General features: G+C 44.7%; 1 protein-coding gene across 1 annotated transcript in view; it reads left to right on the forward strand.

Moving 5' to 3' along the window:
• The window catches only part of itgbl1 (integrin, beta-like 1), a 34,149-nt gene that overhangs the window by 12,776 nt on the left and 4,232 nt on the right, over window positions 1-17,141 (forward strand). The window contains exons 5-9 of the mRNA XM_078286083.1: window positions 1,397-1,537; window positions 4,053-4,193; window positions 5,119-5,265; window positions 12,381-12,497; window positions 16,051-16,197. Coding sequence (XP_078142209.1) covers window positions 1,397-1,537; window positions 4,053-4,193; window positions 5,119-5,265; window positions 12,381-12,497; window positions 16,051-16,197 — 693 coding nt within the window. The remainder of the gene's footprint in view (window positions 1-1,396; window positions 1,538-4,052; window positions 4,194-5,118; window positions 5,266-12,380; window positions 12,498-16,050; window positions 16,198-17,141) is intronic.

Raw genomic sequence — 17,141 nt, forward strand, 5'->3', positions numbered from 1 at the left:
TCAAGTTAACGCAAACATGATTTTCCACATTCAGCCATCATTAGCAGGTCTAAATCAGGACATGATGATGCCCTTTACACAATTTGAAACAAGTTCTCATAATAAGAAAAACACCTAGGCCGCACATGTTTTCTAAAGGTTAATTGGAAGTTAATTGTAGATTGACCTGTCGTCTCCGCTGCACTTCATGGTGTTAGCTACTCATCCCTGTGTTCCCCCAGGTTTGCCAGTGCCTGCTTGTCAATGTTAATTAGCCATTCAGTAATTTCATTTTGAAAAACACATTATGGCCCCTGCCTATTAGGCCTTTGTGATGAACAAAGTCATTAGAATTTGTCCAAGAATTCAAAGCAGTCAGAGTGGGACTCTAATAACTGTAATTAAATTTAGTGGAAACAGATTTTTAAAGGTTGACTGTGGTTATTTATTTATATGGGAAACATGTCACATGAGCATTTGATTCAAGCAAAGTTCTTAACTAAATAATACTCTGCAAAAAGTAATGCCAACTAGAAGAATGAGGCAGAATACTGCTGAATTTCAGCTTTGTTTTCAGCCTTTTCAGATTTGTTTCTCGATGTTCTGGTTATAAGCTTTTGAAATACCTATGACAGCTGTCTTGTGCCATAGGAAAACCCTGAGAGAAACTTTAGTGGTATTCCCTTAAAGGTGCTATGTGTAGCATTTTAACATCAATAAATCATTACCACATTCATTTTGAATTTTTTAGTGTAATTAATATAAATAAGAACATCACAGAGAATATTGGCAGCCTTTACTGGCCTCTGCACTGCATTTTACATTGTGTGCCACCGGGTCGGATTTTGCTAGAAATCTGCTGAATTGCTTTACAGCACAAAGGCAGACTGCTTTATGGAACAAAATAGGATGAGGGCACTGAATGGAGTAAGTAGCAACATCCCCTTTGCAGCAGGAAGGAAAAGGGGAAATGTGGCCTTAACTTTGAGAAACACTAACACTAACAATACCACTGGTGTGAGAAAGAGGCTACAAATCACCTCGACCATGGTCTCATTTGTTTATGGTAATTATGCCAAGCTGCCACAATTAATTTGACAATGATATATTGATGTTTAAAAATCCTACACGTAGCACCTTTAAGTAAATCCAAGTTGAATTTACTTAAAGTTGCAACTAGCCACCACAAAATATTATGTTGTGCATACATTATGTTGGATTTAGTTGATAATCTAATGCTGTTTCATTTTTTTTTAATCAGTTAACATTCGGGTAACAACACTCCTCTCGATGTGCTAAAACATGTATATTTAAATGAATCATGTAGAAATAGGTAATGAAGTATTTGTAAAAGAATAACACTGAGAAAGGTGAACTCATTAGTTGTCTGTGAATGTGCATTCTGTTCTGCTTCCAGGCCATGGCCAGTGTTACTGTGGAAACTGTTACTGTGCTGCCGGTTGGCATGGAGACAAATGTGAATTCCAGTGTGACATCAGCCCATGGGAGAGCAAGCGGAGATGCACGTCTCCAGATGGCAAGATCTGCAGCAACAGAGGTCTGCTTCCAGAGAGAGAGGGGAGGGAGGGTCGGGGGGAGAGGCGGGAGTATCCTAAAATGTATTTCCCACATAGGTAGAAACACAGGTAGAAGCAGAGACAGAAAAAAATATGAATATATAATCTTTCATCTAGGCAGCATTGTGCTCTGTAATCCAACCACTCCATCCAATTGGTGATCTCAACGCCCATTTGTGATATCAATACCCAGATCTATTGTGTCATTTTAATTGGTGAGATACTTTGCTAGTGTCAGTGTTTCCCCTTCCAGACGTGCAGCTGGGGGATCGAAGGCTTTCCTAAGGCAGTATGCATGACAAGAGAACCTCGGTTCAGCCTATTTTCCCCCACCTGACTGCTACAGATGAGAAAGAGCCACCTTTGGCATCCCTCCCAAACTATTACTGCTTCTCAGAGTGGAAAGACAGAAACAGACAGAGACAGAGAGACAGAGACAGAAGCAGAGAGAGAGAGAGAGAGAGAAGACAGAGAATAGACAGCTAAAAAAAAAAAAAAAAAAATCCTCTCGTTGTGTAAATTCCACTGAAACTCATCAGAGCTCAGCAGACAGGCGGTCAGAGAAAAAGCTTCGCCAACCTAGCTGAAATCATCCCGGGGGGGTTTTAGAAAAGCTCTCTAAAATTAATTACCGTGGACTGGCTGAGGGCTGGCTAAGTGGTACATGGACTGAGCCCCGTCGCTGAGCTGCGTTTCTCATTTGTGGTCAAGTGCACAGCTGTCACGGTGTGAACAACCGTCAACTGTACTCATACTACTCCATTTTACTCCTCTCTTACTGATGGAAAAGGGCCGACACGGTAGGGTCCAACGGAGGTCTAACAAGTCAAGGGAAATGAGACTGCCATTAGAAAAAAAATCCATACCACCACAAGTCTTTGTAAACATAATAAAATCAACATAAGCACATTAGTTCACTCAGTATGTTTCTGTTTTCACCACTTAGCTTCACAGTGGTTTTCAGCCAAGAACATCTCCGGTCAAACTTTATCGTCAAGCTTCATTGACAACGTGACATGAAACCATATTCCTCTGAATTAACCCTCTTTTAAAGCCCTGTGAAGATTAGTCTCAATGATAATAGGAGAGGGAACAAGTTGGACGATTACATAGCAAGAGGGTTGATGTGATTTCATCATCCTGTATAGCGATGTGAGGTGTTACGTAAGAGCCTGTAAAATGCTTGTGTTCTCTCTCCTTAAGTTTGCCCTACCATTATCCCTCATCTCCTGCTCACACTGTGAGATGTGTGTGATTTGACTGACAGTGCTCAGTAGATGACTCCCTTTCATTTCAGCATACTGACAACCCCCTCACTCTCTGTTAGGTTCACCTAGCGTCTTCACTCCAGCTAATAATACGCTCCAAATTGGCGTACCGTCAAGATTCTAACAAGCACATAATGCTCCAGGCTAAATGTGTGCATCTATGCAAGATTTCTTGATCAAAACAATTTCAGAGATAATATGGTTGCAATTCACGTGGCACACAGATAGAGGAAAAAATGCCTGTTTTGTATGGAGACAGAGGTTGCTTTTCCTGACACAATCAGGTAAAAATGACAGCTGGATCAAAAGCATTCCGAGGGTTTGCCTCTGACAAAATAGAACACAATGGATGCAAAGCTAGTATTCTCCAATGGCAGCCTCTTTTTATAGAACGTTTTGAACAGTAACTGGTACTAGGTTGCCGCAATCTGCTCCGGTGGAGCTGGGCGTGACATTTGTGGCGGACATGAAAGAGCATGGCTCCATAAATCCGGGGCTCCAGGGTTGCGAGGTGGGGAGGGAGACGGGACCCGGGGCCAGGGGCCAGGGGCCAGGGGCCAGGTATGCCGCGCGCCAGCCCCAGCCAAGAGGCTCGCCAGCTGGCCTGGCTCCCCCAGGGCTCCCCCTGCTCTGTCACTGCTGATAAGAGAAAATGGGATTTCCGCTGGCTGCTGCTCCGCTGGCGCCCTGGCTAAGACACTCAGAAGAAAGCGAGAGAGAGAGAAAGAGAGACAGACAGACAGATAGAGAAAGACACAGGAAAATAGATAGATATAGAGGAAGAGTAATTCCCCTGTCGTCTTTTTGTGGGGGTTTTTCCATCCATCCTTATTTTCAGTCTTCCTCCTGCCAAGCAGTTTGGGCTCTGGAGGAAAATGTCTGCCTCCTCCCCCCTGATTATGTTTCTCTCCAGCTAACTGTCTCACTCGGCTCCTAATCCCCTAATTCAACAGGCCAGAGCACCACGGCTTTTGTCTGTTCAAGAAGGTTTCCCCATACTTTTCACAAGTCAATGATGATGAGTTGGCTTTTGCTGTGTTTGTTTTCAGTTGAATACACACTATGTTGATTTGGTTGGTCTGTGCTAGTGGAACAAGTAGTTCTTAAAATGGAGGATAGAATAGAATGTGGATATTTGGAAATGTAGGTTTAACTTCTTGTGTGCGTGTGTGTGCGTGTGTGTGTGTGTGTGTGTGTGTGTGTGTGTGTGTGTGTGTGTGTGTGTTAGGGATCTGTGTGTGTGGAGAGTGTACCTGCTATGACGTAGACCCCTCTGGAGACTGGGGCGATATTCACGGAGACACCTGCGAGTGCGATGAGAGGAGCTGCCACGCAACCTACGACCGTTACACCGATGACTACTGCTCAGGTCAGCCTGCTGTCAGAAATGGCGATATGTACAGTAAAGGCTCTGAGATTCATTCTCTTCATGATCAAACATGTTTAAAAGTGATTTGGGTAGTATATTATTGTATAATATGGCTTCGAACAGGGCCATATCAATCCTCCTGCCTCTGTGTTTTAGTAACTGCAGTCCCTTTCCCTAAGCAAACAGAAATAACACGTCCCATCTGGTTCTAATACTGTGGTGCAACTTTACAGCCATAAAAGTTAACTTTCAGTATAACATCACAATAAATTTCTGGGAGGGGTGGGAATGACCTTTTTCGCTGTTTCTCTAAAGAACTAATGAACAAAGTGTGATGGATGTTGCCTCTGTGCCTACTTTTCATAAAGCTAATAATTATTATTCTAGAAAATTTATCTTAACATTGTGACACTGTACTCCGGAGCATTGCTTGGTATGTCTCTACTTTATTGCTTGTGAGAATGCAGACTCACACAGTGCACATTTACTTTTTGAATCTCCCTCTCTCTCTCTATCTGTCTGCCTGTCAGTCTCTCTCTCTCTCCTCCTCTCTGTCCAGACCAGGTGTAATCAATGTTGGTCATCCAGCAGCTTAGAAGCGGCCAGACAGCTAAAGCCTGTTCAGCCAACGCTCTCAGAACACTAAATTCCCTTCTCATCTTCTTGCCACTGCATGTCCTGTTTCTTGTTTACTTCACCGCCTCCCTCGCTCCTCTCTGTCACCACCCCCACCACCCCTCCCTTCTTCACTCCTTCACCCATCCAACACTCCACCCTGCTCTGTGTACTTGTTCCACTCAATACTGATTTTCTCTCTCTCTCTCTCTCTCTCTCTGTCCGCTTGTTTGACTTTCCCTCACATACGCGCCCTCCACTTCTTTACACCTCTCCTCTTCCTCCCCCTCTTCCTCCTCCCTCTTGGCAGGTCGCGGCCAGTGTAACTGTGGCAGGTGTGACTGCAAGGAGGGCTGGGCAGGGAAGAAGTGCGAGCATCCGCTGTCCTGCTCCCTGTCTCTGGAGAGCAGTCTGAAGAAGTGTCGAGGAACGTCCAATTTGCCCTGCTTCGGACGAGGTACCTGGCCTTCCCATCCGCTCCTGTTGCCATGGTTACCGCAGCAGGCCTGTACTCAGTGCTCACCTCACAGCGTAATATAGGCCATTTTCCGTGTTCCAGATCTCTTAATCCATTGTAGAGAGGGCCTAAAACACACCAGGGCGCCCGGCGATCAAACCTGATAGCATCTTCAACTGAACCCAACTGAACCATTCACTGCTCCATATGGACTGGGCATGTTAGTGTGTCTGCACATATGGACATAAGAGTGTATGTATGTGTGTGTGTGCATGATTGTTTGGGAGCGTGTGTTTGTCTTTTGTATGTGTGCACTTGTACAGTACGTGTTTGTGTATGCTTATGCTGTATGTGTGTATGTGTGTGTGTGTGTGTAGGGCGTGTGTGTGTGAGTAATGAGCATAGCTGGCCAGCAACAGTGTGAGCCAGGGCTGGAGCAGCTCTCTCCATAGCACTAGCTGTGGGTCGATGTGTCTAGATTTATTACGGTGCACTGTATGCTTCATTAGCGGCCCTTCTGGACACAGGCAGCTTGTTTTCCTGGAGCCTCCAAACGTCGGGCCTAATACTAATATCAGATTCTCACTGAGGCAACATTGGAAACCGGTGCTTACAAAACGAAAGGCCTAGGTTGTGTTACCACCGTTGTCAGAGAGGTATACCCTTGAGTCTGTTGACTGATGACGACAAAGTTATTGGGGAACAGATGGGTATGAAGCAAACAGCAAGGCACAATTCTAGGGCTAGAAAACCAACATATGCCATAGAGGCTGTGTGTGCCATACTCTGCTTGAACATCAGGCAGTATCTGTCCTGTGTGTGTATAACTGTTTCTTGGCTTTGGCTTTGGCTTATTCATGACTGTTTTACAGGATTAAAGATGATCGCATTGTACAAAACACTTCGGATCGATGCCATAATGTTTAATGGTGTCCCTAGTGAACCACAATCAACAAGTGACTCAACATTTCTCTTTGGCTTTACTCAGCACTGAGTTAGATACCATACTACCAGAACAATGTAATGGTCATTAAGGTTTTTCTTTAACTGACTGGCAACCTGCATTGTTGCACAGTATGGTATGGCCATTTGTTAATAAGACAAATCCACTAGTAGCTCTGCAGTGCACTCTCAGGAGTCTTTTAAAGTATCTGTTCAATCTGTATTTTACACTGATGCAGCAGCCTTAATCAATCAGCTGTACAATGCTGTATGGGCCATTGTTCAGTGTACCTCTACTTCATTCCTTTGGCCATTGTTCTAGGACTGTGGGGAATACCTGGCATTATTCCCGTACTTCAGGATGAAGGGACATATCTATGTTAGAAAAAGTACAGAAAAGCCTGCTCTATCCTGCCAGTCTCATAGTAATTCAGCTTGATGTGTCCTTATTGAATTTGACTGTTAAATGGCTGAGGGTTTGCCGATAATGTAGTCGGCGGTGGGCTCCATTAGGAGGAGCATAACCGGCTTGGTCTCAGGGCTTGTTAGATTTACCAAGGGTTAATATAAAGCATTGATCTTCTGTTTCGAGTGAGTGCAGAGGAGGTCTTTGGGGATTCCACAGTTTGGCCACTGCTGCTGTGGTCCAAGTGAACAGAAAGGGTATTCATACTGTACTGACTGTTATGATACTGGTCATGGCTGTCCCTCATGCCCATGGATGGGAAAGCCATCACCACGAGCCAACACTGGAACAGTGACAGTAATATGGTAAAGGAGGCTCACACAACTGTGAAGTCTCAACCTTGGTTTGCTATACACAAGCTGAGAAGTAGTTTTGTGTCCCGTGAATGCATCACCAATTCATCACACATTGTGACTGTTCCTTGACAGAATCTAGTTTTGTCTGCCTCAAACCAATTCCATAACAACAGGGTAGAGCAGGCAGGGTGCTCCCCCTGCATAATGAAACAGCAAAGATTAACTTGTGCTGGGAGAGTTAATTAGCTTTAATTCCTCCAGCAGTACCTTTAAATTATCTCCAATTGCTGCTACAAAATGGCACTTTAAATTACCCTGTGCAAAAGAACAATTAATAGGATCCATAAATTCTTCCCTTTAAAATGTGCATTTATTTTTCAGCCCACCCATTCTATTCAATGCCAAACAGTGCTGACGCAGTTAAAAGTGCACATTTCCACCACCTGACACAGTATGAAATAGACCTTTTCCTATGCATGCGCCCGAAGTGAATAGATTCTGATTAGGAGTCTTAATGGCGTTAGATTTATAAAAGTGTGCAACACTGTTCCAGAGAATCTGTATTTCCAACTTCTGCTGAGGCCAGTAAATAGCATCCAATAGATTTTAAAAGCAGTGTCGATATACAATGGATTTCCCCTGCCTCCCCCTCCTTTACACTCTGTTATTGGTTACTGTTGTGTGCACTCGCTGTTCACCCATTCTGTCCAGATAGTAGAGGGCAATAATAAAGGGGGAGGGTGTGTGTGTGTGCGTGCGTGTGTGTATGTGTGTGTGTTTGCTTGTGTTTGTGTGTGCGTGCGCAAGCAACAGCATATTTGAATTTCACATATGTTTTTATTTACTTTATTAACTGGTTTCCCGCGAGGACACTCTCTCTCTCTTGCTTTAGTGTCTGGAAGCAGAGCGTAATGGTTGGAAACAAATGACTGTAAAACAGAGTTCATTAGAAGGCATGGAGCGATGGCGAGAGAAGCAGAGGGAAAGGAAAAGAACAGAGAGCAAGAGGTCTGTGGGAAACACAATGAAGGGAGACAGGGAGCAGGGTGGGAGAGTAAGAGAGAGAGAGCGAGAGTGAAAGTGAAGGAGACAGAAGTAGAAAATCACTGAGGCATGGATGAATGCGGCTGGTACAGACGGCAGCTTGAGCGGAAAGGCCTTGAAATTCGAAACAGCAGCTTCTGAGTTTTTCTTCCTGAGAGGTAGAAGCCAGAATCTTGCAGATAGCGCATTCCTTGTACTGTGGTATTTCCTCAAGGAAACACCTGCTTTTATCATCTTTCTGCTGATTCTTGGGATTCCTTTCTCTGCCCTCTGAAGTCTGGCCTACAGTAGATATTCTTAACTGTACACGCTTGCCTGTTGATAGATAATGCCACATACCGTTGACATTTGCATACTGCAATACTTAATAAGAGCAAAAGTACAACAGTTGTCAAGTGCCAAAATGATTATGGATGTAAAGTGAAGATGGTGGCGTTGCAGTTTTCCTAGCTTTCACCACGGCTTCGGTACAATATGTGTTAATGATAATATTTACCCTGCAAATGAGCCACATTCTCTCAGAAGCAATGGATGGCGGCAGTAATGATTGCCCATGCATCTATATGGATGGATCAGCCTACTATTATTGTGCGCTCTATATGTTTCCCATTTGAAATGAACACCAATGCGCTGAATACATCCTGATTAATCACACACTCCAGTAAACAGCGAGCAGGAGGGTGGGATTCAGCCAGCTGACAGCATTCTACGTCTCAGATGCATTTTAGTGCTTGTGTAATTCAAACATCATTGTGATCCCACACAGTATAGTAAAGAAAAAAAATCTTTCATCCAGAATGGAATACAGTCTTTTTTTTTTTTTTTTTGGTTTGTGAATAGTTTGGCTGGCTTCATGTTTGGGAGACATTTATACTGTATTTCAAGGTTGATGTTTCACGTTAGATTGGGGTTGCAATATGTGTTTTACACAGTTGAAATTTGTCTTCTCTCTTCTCTTCTCTTCTCTTCTCTTCTCTTCTCTTCTCTTCTCTTCTCTTCTCTCCTCTTCTCTTCTCTTCTCTTCTCTTCTCTTCTCTTCCGGCTCCCTGGCCTTTATCCTCCTGTTTGTTATTTAAGGCCTTGTGAAAGCTGCAACAGAACACTATGTTGTACCTCACCACTCATCTTTTCACAGCAGAGGTGAAAAGAATAGAAGGGGACAGTACACTGCAACAGACAGCCGGCGTTCGACCGATTGCTGTGAAAGGAAGAGAACATAAGACACCAGCTTTGTAGAGGCAGCATGATGGGGCTGTAGTGAATCTGATGTAGCGCCAATTCATGTCTGTAAAATATTATTATTATTATACCTGGGGCTTGGAGGCTCTTTATGCCCTCTTTAAATACTTTGACCACTGTAGAGGCATGCTCCTACCATTGGGCATTTTATTATGATTTCCAGTCATTTTGACCTTGCAGCTGCTCGCGTCTTGACAGATGGTGGTAAATGACCAACTACTGTCCGGTTCATTTGAGAAGCAGCTTTTTTTAGACTTAATAACACTTGAAAAGTGATCCCTCACAGATCTACAACTTCCTCCTTCCCGTCTCTTTTCTACTCAAAAGAATGAGACAGGTAGAAAGAAAGAATGTGAGTGAAAGAGAGAGAAAGAGAGAGCAGCGTGTGGCATTTAACAAGTCAGATGTTCTTGGGCTTTCCAGAGTTTGGTAGACAGGATAATAACAAAGACCTGTCAAGCTGTCTTAGGACAGTGAGAGCCATAAGGTGCAATGTTGTTTTTTTTGCATGAAAGATTGTGGCCTTTGGGTGCTAATAGAATGCTTTAGCCCGCTTTAGCTATTCATTCACACCACAGGATGAGGTGGGGGGGTGGGGGGTGGGGCATTAGATCGGATTTATCACGTTTGGTGTGATGATGGACCCATTGCTGGCTGTCACAGCGGTGAAAACGGAGTCGAAGCTTTGGAGATAACAAGGCTGCCAAACTGGTCCTGGAACTGCAGATCCATGCTGTTAAATGATAAGTGTCTTTAAAAACCTCTTTTGGAATTGGAAACGGTTCTCCCAGTCACTCCCATGGCGCTGGTTTAAACTTGGTCACTTTGTGGTTGTTAACGCCACAGCGGATATCGGTGACAGTTTATGCAAAGAGTGTGTGTGTGAAAAAAAGCCCTGGGGAGCTTACGTATGTTTAGATTTCACACTTCGGTCCTAATGTTTCTTGTTTGGACAAACAGAGTCAATGTGTTTCAGGCGTCCACTGATGTGACCTTGTCATTAAGGTGTTATTCACCTCTGGTTAGACAGGAGGACAAATGGAAAACACACACACACACACACACACACACACACTGGCGCAGGCGGCTATGATGACCACAGAGATAATCGATAAGGCAGGGGTGTTATGACATCATTGGTTGCTAGGGTAACTGAGCCCCCAAAGCAGACGGCGGTGTGTCAAATGTGAGGCAGGAAGAGAGGTTGCTAGACACTGTGTGTGTGTGTGTGCATGTGTGTGTGTGTGTGTGTGTGTACCAAAGGGTGCCATTACACTAAGAAGTGACAGTGAAGTGGCATAGACTATTCATGAGCTGATGCCGTCAATTGTGTGGCCATGTAGTAAATTGATGTTGTACACTATTCATGCTGACCTTGATGCTCCTATTTCCACACAGTGAGTCATCAAAAGATGAAGGGACACACACACAGAGTTGTTATAGATAAGTTTTAGGCGTTGTTATTTACCGGTGCTAAAGACAAAAGGTACCCAGCAGGGCTACAAACAGGGAAAACACTCAAAGTGAATAATGAGTGCGCAAAAAGGAAATACCCAGCTCAATAAAAATAGGAGGAAGAAGGGAGAAGCACTCAGAAGCGCTGTGTTTCAACCATCTGTCTTCATCGAGCTGGGTAATTCCCTTTGTGCAATTATTTTTCACAGAGGGCAGCTTACCTGTTTGTAGGCCTTCTGGGCATCTTTTGTCTACAGCATCAGTAAGTAAGAACTTATAAAAAGACGTCTAAGTGTGTGTGCTTTCCTCCTTATTTTGGTAAAGTGTTGACCTCACAAGACAAATTTAGATTTCATGGACATTTTATTGCCTCATATTCTGCTGCATCATCATTTGGCTCTCTTTTGGCTGGTATATAAAGAACTCTTAATAATCCAAAATTGAACTGGATTGCACTTTAGGCCTCATTCACATTCTCTTCAAAAATATTGTTGCTAATGCAGCATTATAGTTAGTGGGAAAAACTGCTCTATGACTAAAAAGTGAAACAAGCCCCAAAATAAACTCAGTACACTAAAGACTGTGTTATGCTGAAGATATATATATATATATATTTATATAAAAGATTTTAGTGTTTGTGTTTTTTACGCTGTAGTTAACATATAATTAGACTTTTGTGCATCAGGCATTGTGCTGCACAATTTTAATAATGTCATATAGCAAATACTAATGTTGGTAGCAGCAGCATTAACAAAAAGTCAATTTTTATGTAAAACAACAAGCTGCAGCACAAGACAGTGCTGCAGCTTGTTGTTTTACATAGAGAGTGCTGACAGAAAAGTGCAAGGATTGATTGTTCAATTCTCAAAAATGTTTTGTGTGAACACATACTGGAGACATTTCAAGGGACTAAAAGTATGAGACAGGTAAGACATTTCATATAAACTAAAAGTACTGGACAGGTAAGACATTTCATGTAAACTGAAAGTATGAGAGGGGTGAATATGGGTCCATGTATTGTGAAGCTGAATATAATTTATGGATTGGATCGGGTTTGTAAAGATTGGAAGGAAATGCACATGTATTTTGAGTTTGAGATACTTTTCTCTGTAAGCATGTCCCACGCTCCAAACATCTGTGTGTACAGTACAGTATATGGCCATAATTAGTTGTAACTGTGACAAAGCATGTAAAAAGGATGAGTGAGTATGTATGCTGCACACCTTCGATGATATGGTCGTCAGTTTGGAATAGATGATGGCTTTCTAATGAGCTTCACCATTAGCCAGCATGCTCACTCAATATGTTCCCCTGTGGCCATCTTCACTAGAGGCTCACTGATTGAAGTGGGATAGGAACATCTTGAGGTGTGTGTGTGTATATACCCCCTGTAAGTGTGTATCCAAGTGAGTGATTTACATATGAGATCGCCTCATGTGTCTGGAGGGAATGTTGTCAGGCAGATTAACTCTAGTTCAAAATCAGTCACATCGCACACGTCCCGGCATGCAAATGACCCTCCTGATTGAGGGGCTAAATTAAACGGTAAAAAACCAGGACCATGCGACACAGTTCAGGTCAAATAAGACTTTCAATCTATATTCCACTGAGGAGATCTGCTAAAAAACACTAGACGGATCAGATGTGAGTGAGCGTCTCTGTTTTTTTTTTAGGGCAGTGCCAGTGCGGACAGTGTACTTGCCACCCGCCTGGGGACAGCCGCGTCCACGGCAAGAACTGTGAGTGTGACGACCGTCAGTGTGAGGACATCAATGGAGAGATCTGTGGAGGTGAGAGCACACACACACGCTCACACACACAATCGCTGTGTCCATGAAGGGCTTTGTGTGGTTGCTGGAGGAGGAACAGAGGGGATCAATAGGACGTGGCATTAGCCAGATGGCAAGTCCACATTTTAACATTAGTGTTCATGCTGTCCTTCACAACACACACATTAGAGGCTGATTAGAGCAACTGTTAACACATGTACTGATGGACTGCACAAGATCACACACTGCACCCACAGGTCCCATAGGTCCTTCATACATATTGTCGCACACACACACACACACACACACACACACACATTCACCCACTTTGAAATTATGCCAGGACCAGACACTGATTTCGAAGATCAATGAAATGTGATCCCGTCTGCTCTCTTTGATATCCACAGGCACACCCTTCTGAACCTCAGAATTGAATTGGAGAGAAATCGCTCCAAGCCTTTGAAGCTTCTCTCGCTGCTCTTGGGAAGTTTGTGCTCTTAATTTGGACCGTTTAGCCACGGCCACTGTAATGGATGAAAAGCACTAAAACGTTAGAGACTAGATTGGAATTGACATTTCCTGTTGCTACTGCTGCTGTCAGAGAGAGAGAGAGCGAGACAAACAGAGAGAGGGAGAGAGAGAGAGAGAGAGAGAAAGAGAGAGATTAGAGGATGTCAGATTGAGGAATCAAGTGCCAGCTGGGTTGGGGATTCTGGTGCCGCTGAAGAAAAACAAAAATAGTGGAGAAGGGTTACATTCATCTACAGTAAAGCCAACACTGTCTGCTGGGGAAAAACAGAGCAGAGTGTTCTTCATTCAGCCAAACATGATCCTCACTCAAAGGGCTTTTGCAGGAAGCCTGGCCCCCTGTAGAGACCATTTCCTTATTTTGCTCAGCACTTGTACCCAGTTGTAACAGTTGTTTACTTTAGTATTGACGTATATTGCTATGTTTGCCTAACGGGCAATTTGCGTTAGATACTATTAGTTGAGTCGTACTATATGCATGGACAGATCTGATGTCTGGTTTCCCGTCTCTCCTCCACTCCCAGGTGCTGGAAAAGTGGGACATGAGCATGAGACATGCATGATTTGCCGGCTCTCAAGGAGTAAACAGAGTGCAGGTTATCCCATGCACACTGCCAACAGTGAGGAGGAGTGTGATTCCTTTCCTCTACAGCTGTATGAACCATGGGAGATTCTTTGTGTACAGCACTTGAACTCTGTTCCGTGCTCAGTCTATTCCCTCTCTCTGAGACAATCTCCTCCCACACACAAACCCTCACATGCTCTCTCTTTATTCTCACAATGCCACACACAAGCACGCATTTACTCCCTCTCTCTCTCTCTCTGTCGTTCACCTCCCTGCCATACACACGCACAGCACCTCCTCCTGAGTGGTGCTCTTTAATGTGTTTTTGGTGAGCTGTGCCCATTTTCTATCAGTGGTGCATTGCAGCATCTGAGGGCATCTTACTCCTTTAAGGGGGGATGCAATATTTATGTGAATGCATTACTGGGGCTCATTGTGTGCTGGGCTGTCCAGAGACAATGCTTCATGAGGCAGGGAAGCACCTGTCTGCCTGTCTGAGCACCAAACACACACACACACACACACACACACACACACACAGAAGTGCTCCACAGGCGTACTGTCAGGCTGACACAGATTAGTCTGTATACTCTATGGAGCTCTATGGAGGCCTATGGAAATTATTGGGTATGTGGCTAGAGGGAATCTGGGCAGGGGACGTCTGGCTGCGGAGACAAGCTGCTAATCTATCCTTCCATTCGACCCTCCCATCCCTCACCCTCCTTCCCCCTCCTCACCCTCACCCGCCTCTTTACCACTTTCCTCTTTTCCTCACGCCCTCCACTCCACTCCATCCTTCCTCTCCATCAGTGACCTCTTCACCTCCGACAAACTCCCCCTGCATACAGTCTGGATCTTGGCTGGATGAAACGCCGCTGTGTGAAAGCGGCTCCAGATTCACCATCGCCTCTCCAGCCTCCCCGCCACAGTCCAGCTCCACAAGCTCTCATGTGTTTCTGTGTAATGCGTGCGCCGTGGAAGGCAGGTGCAGACTAATTGAAAGGGGGCTAGGGTGCCGCTCCTCCAAAGCAATTAACTGCTCTCCCAGGCTGGCTGATTGAGGCAGCCATGCATGGCCTGCCATAGCTGCCACTCCACTCCAGCTGAGTGACAAACGCTAGCTAGCTCCCCTGTATACCAACACCCACCACCCTCCCAAAAACACCCTCGCCACAACACCCTCCACCTCTTCCGCCACACAATAACAAGCACAACAGCGTCTGGGAGGGAGGGAAGACAGAGAAGGAGTGATAGTGAGAGAGATAGAGAAGATGCAATCTGAGAGGAAGAGATAGAGTAAGGTGCAGTTGGAGAGAGAGAAAGAGAGAGAGAGAGAGAAAAGGAAGAGGAAGAAGCAGGGAGATGAGGTGGGCTGTAGGAAGATCCATTTGCATCACAGTTTATATGGGCAATGTTCAGCTATATTCTGTACAATCTGTTTCCCTTAAGATACCTAAGATTTGATTTCTTCCTCACCCATTTGCGCTGAGAAATCAATTCCAAGACAACATTCATCCAGGACAGAGCCAATACTGGGGTTGCATATTTCTCGCCAGGCTCATATATTGCAAAAGCAACAATTTCCCCCACTGGTTATCAGCATCAAACAATAATTTCCAGCAGCACAATATAGATTTACCATCTTTAACATGAAAATGATGGAACACACTCTCCTTGTGATCATCTCCTCAACCTGGGCTCCGTAACGAGATGTGAACATAAAGGAATCAATCAATGATGCAACTGCCTCGACATGACATGATTTAAATTGAAGTAAGCACCGCATGAGTGATCCAAGAGGTCCTGTTGGAGATGAAGCAGGGACTGAGTGAGTGTGTGTGTGTGTGTGTGTGTGTGCGAGTGTATGTGTGTGTAAACAAATGGGCTCAAAGCAGGGTGCTGCTAGAGAATAGCTTTTAAGTGCAGTGTGTGTGTGTGTGTGTGTGTGTGTCCGTGTGTGTGCGTGATAAAGCTTCTGTGATACTGCCGGCTATTAAGCCATCCCAGAGCCCAACCGCTTCTTTCAACCAATTAAATGCCCCTGTTTGCCTTTGTTTGTGTGTGTGTGTGTGTGTGTCAGTGTTTGTCTGCCATAGCCTTTCTTTGTTTTTCGTCTCCCTCTGAAGTGCTGGAGGTTTATTAAGGAGAGGACAAGACCAGCGGTGACAGTTCCTTTCATGTCCCCGGGGGAAATACAATAAGCCTGGAGTGTCTCTCTTGTCTTCCTGTGGGCTTGTCTCCTTGTACTGCCTATTAGTGTCAAGGTTCAGTGTCTGGCTCTGTCAACTTTCTGTGTTTCTGTACTTTATCGCTATCTTTTTGGTCTCCAATGGCATCTCTGGGGGCTTTTCGCCCTGTCTGAGAATCATTTTTGTTTGTTTGTTTGTGCCAAGTCGTCGTGCCACGTATTGGCTCTCCTTTTAAACGAAGGCCCCTCTGCCCCATCCGCCCCTCCGCCCCTCCGCCCCTCTGCCCCTCCAGGTCACGGTTACTGTTCCTGCGGACGGTGTATCTGCGAGGAGGGCTGGTTCGGGAAGCTGTGCCAGTTCCCTCGGACCTGTGACATGAACGACGCCCAGAGCAAGGAGCTGTGCGAGACCTCCGACAGCGTCATGTGCAGTGGAAAAGGTGAACGATGCGTAATTATACTTCTTACCTTTCGCCCTGTCCTTTTTGATTCTCTTGGGATTTTCTTTTTCATCCTATGCTGCTTCAGTAGAAGTTTCCATAGCCCGTATTGCATAAAATCACTATTTGCATGACAAGATTAAGGACAAATAATTTTTGGATTGCTTCTTATCGATCAATAGTCAAGTGTATGGCTACCACACACACATACACCTCGGTGTAAGTTTTGTCCCAATCCCCCCACCATTAATGGCTTTGGCTGTTTGTCAGGACCGAGAACAGAGAGGAGGGCTAAGCGTGAAAGAAGAGACATACTCACATACGCAGAGAAACAAACACTCATCATATGCCACATTGGTTTCAGTCAATACATACTGTTTCTCAGGGAGCTGCCTGTCAATCGATACCTATCAATGAATAATCAGTTCCATAGTTACTCCTCTTTACATATAATGAAGTGGTAAAGGAGAGCTATAGGATTCCTTGTCTGTAGTGTAGCAGTGAAGCCATAGAAATGGTCCAACTGCAGAGGATCCAGGCCTGCAGAGTGGAGCAGGGTATGGAAATGAAGATGAGCATGTTCATTCTCCATGCTCCGCTACATTCAGACACAAGCAGAAGAACCATCTCCCTGAGCTCCTCCCCTCGCCTCTCCTCTTCCTCATTTGTCTCACTTTCCATATACTCCCTTCTCTCTTTCTCTCTCTCTCTGCAGTCAAGTGGGGGCTTGCCTCCGCCTCTCAGAGTGGATTCCTGTAACCCATCCTATGTTGATAGAAATGGAGGAGATTGAACAGGCAGTGGCTGGGCCTCTGGGTCTGAGCTTGCAGCAGACACCGCTGGATTTGTTTCTCTCTCTCTCTTCAGCCTGCCTTTCTACCAGATTGCTTAACACATTATTATCCAGCTGCTGCCCTTGAGAGAGAGAGGAGCAAATGCTGACG

The sequence above is a fragment of the Centroberyx gerrardi genome, chromosome 10 (genome assembly GCF_048128805.1).
Source record: "Centroberyx gerrardi isolate f3 chromosome 10, fCenGer3.hap1.cur.20231027, whole genome shotgun sequence".
Classification (NCBI taxonomy): Eukaryota; Metazoa; Chordata; class Actinopteri; order Beryciformes; family Berycidae; genus Centroberyx; species Centroberyx gerrardi.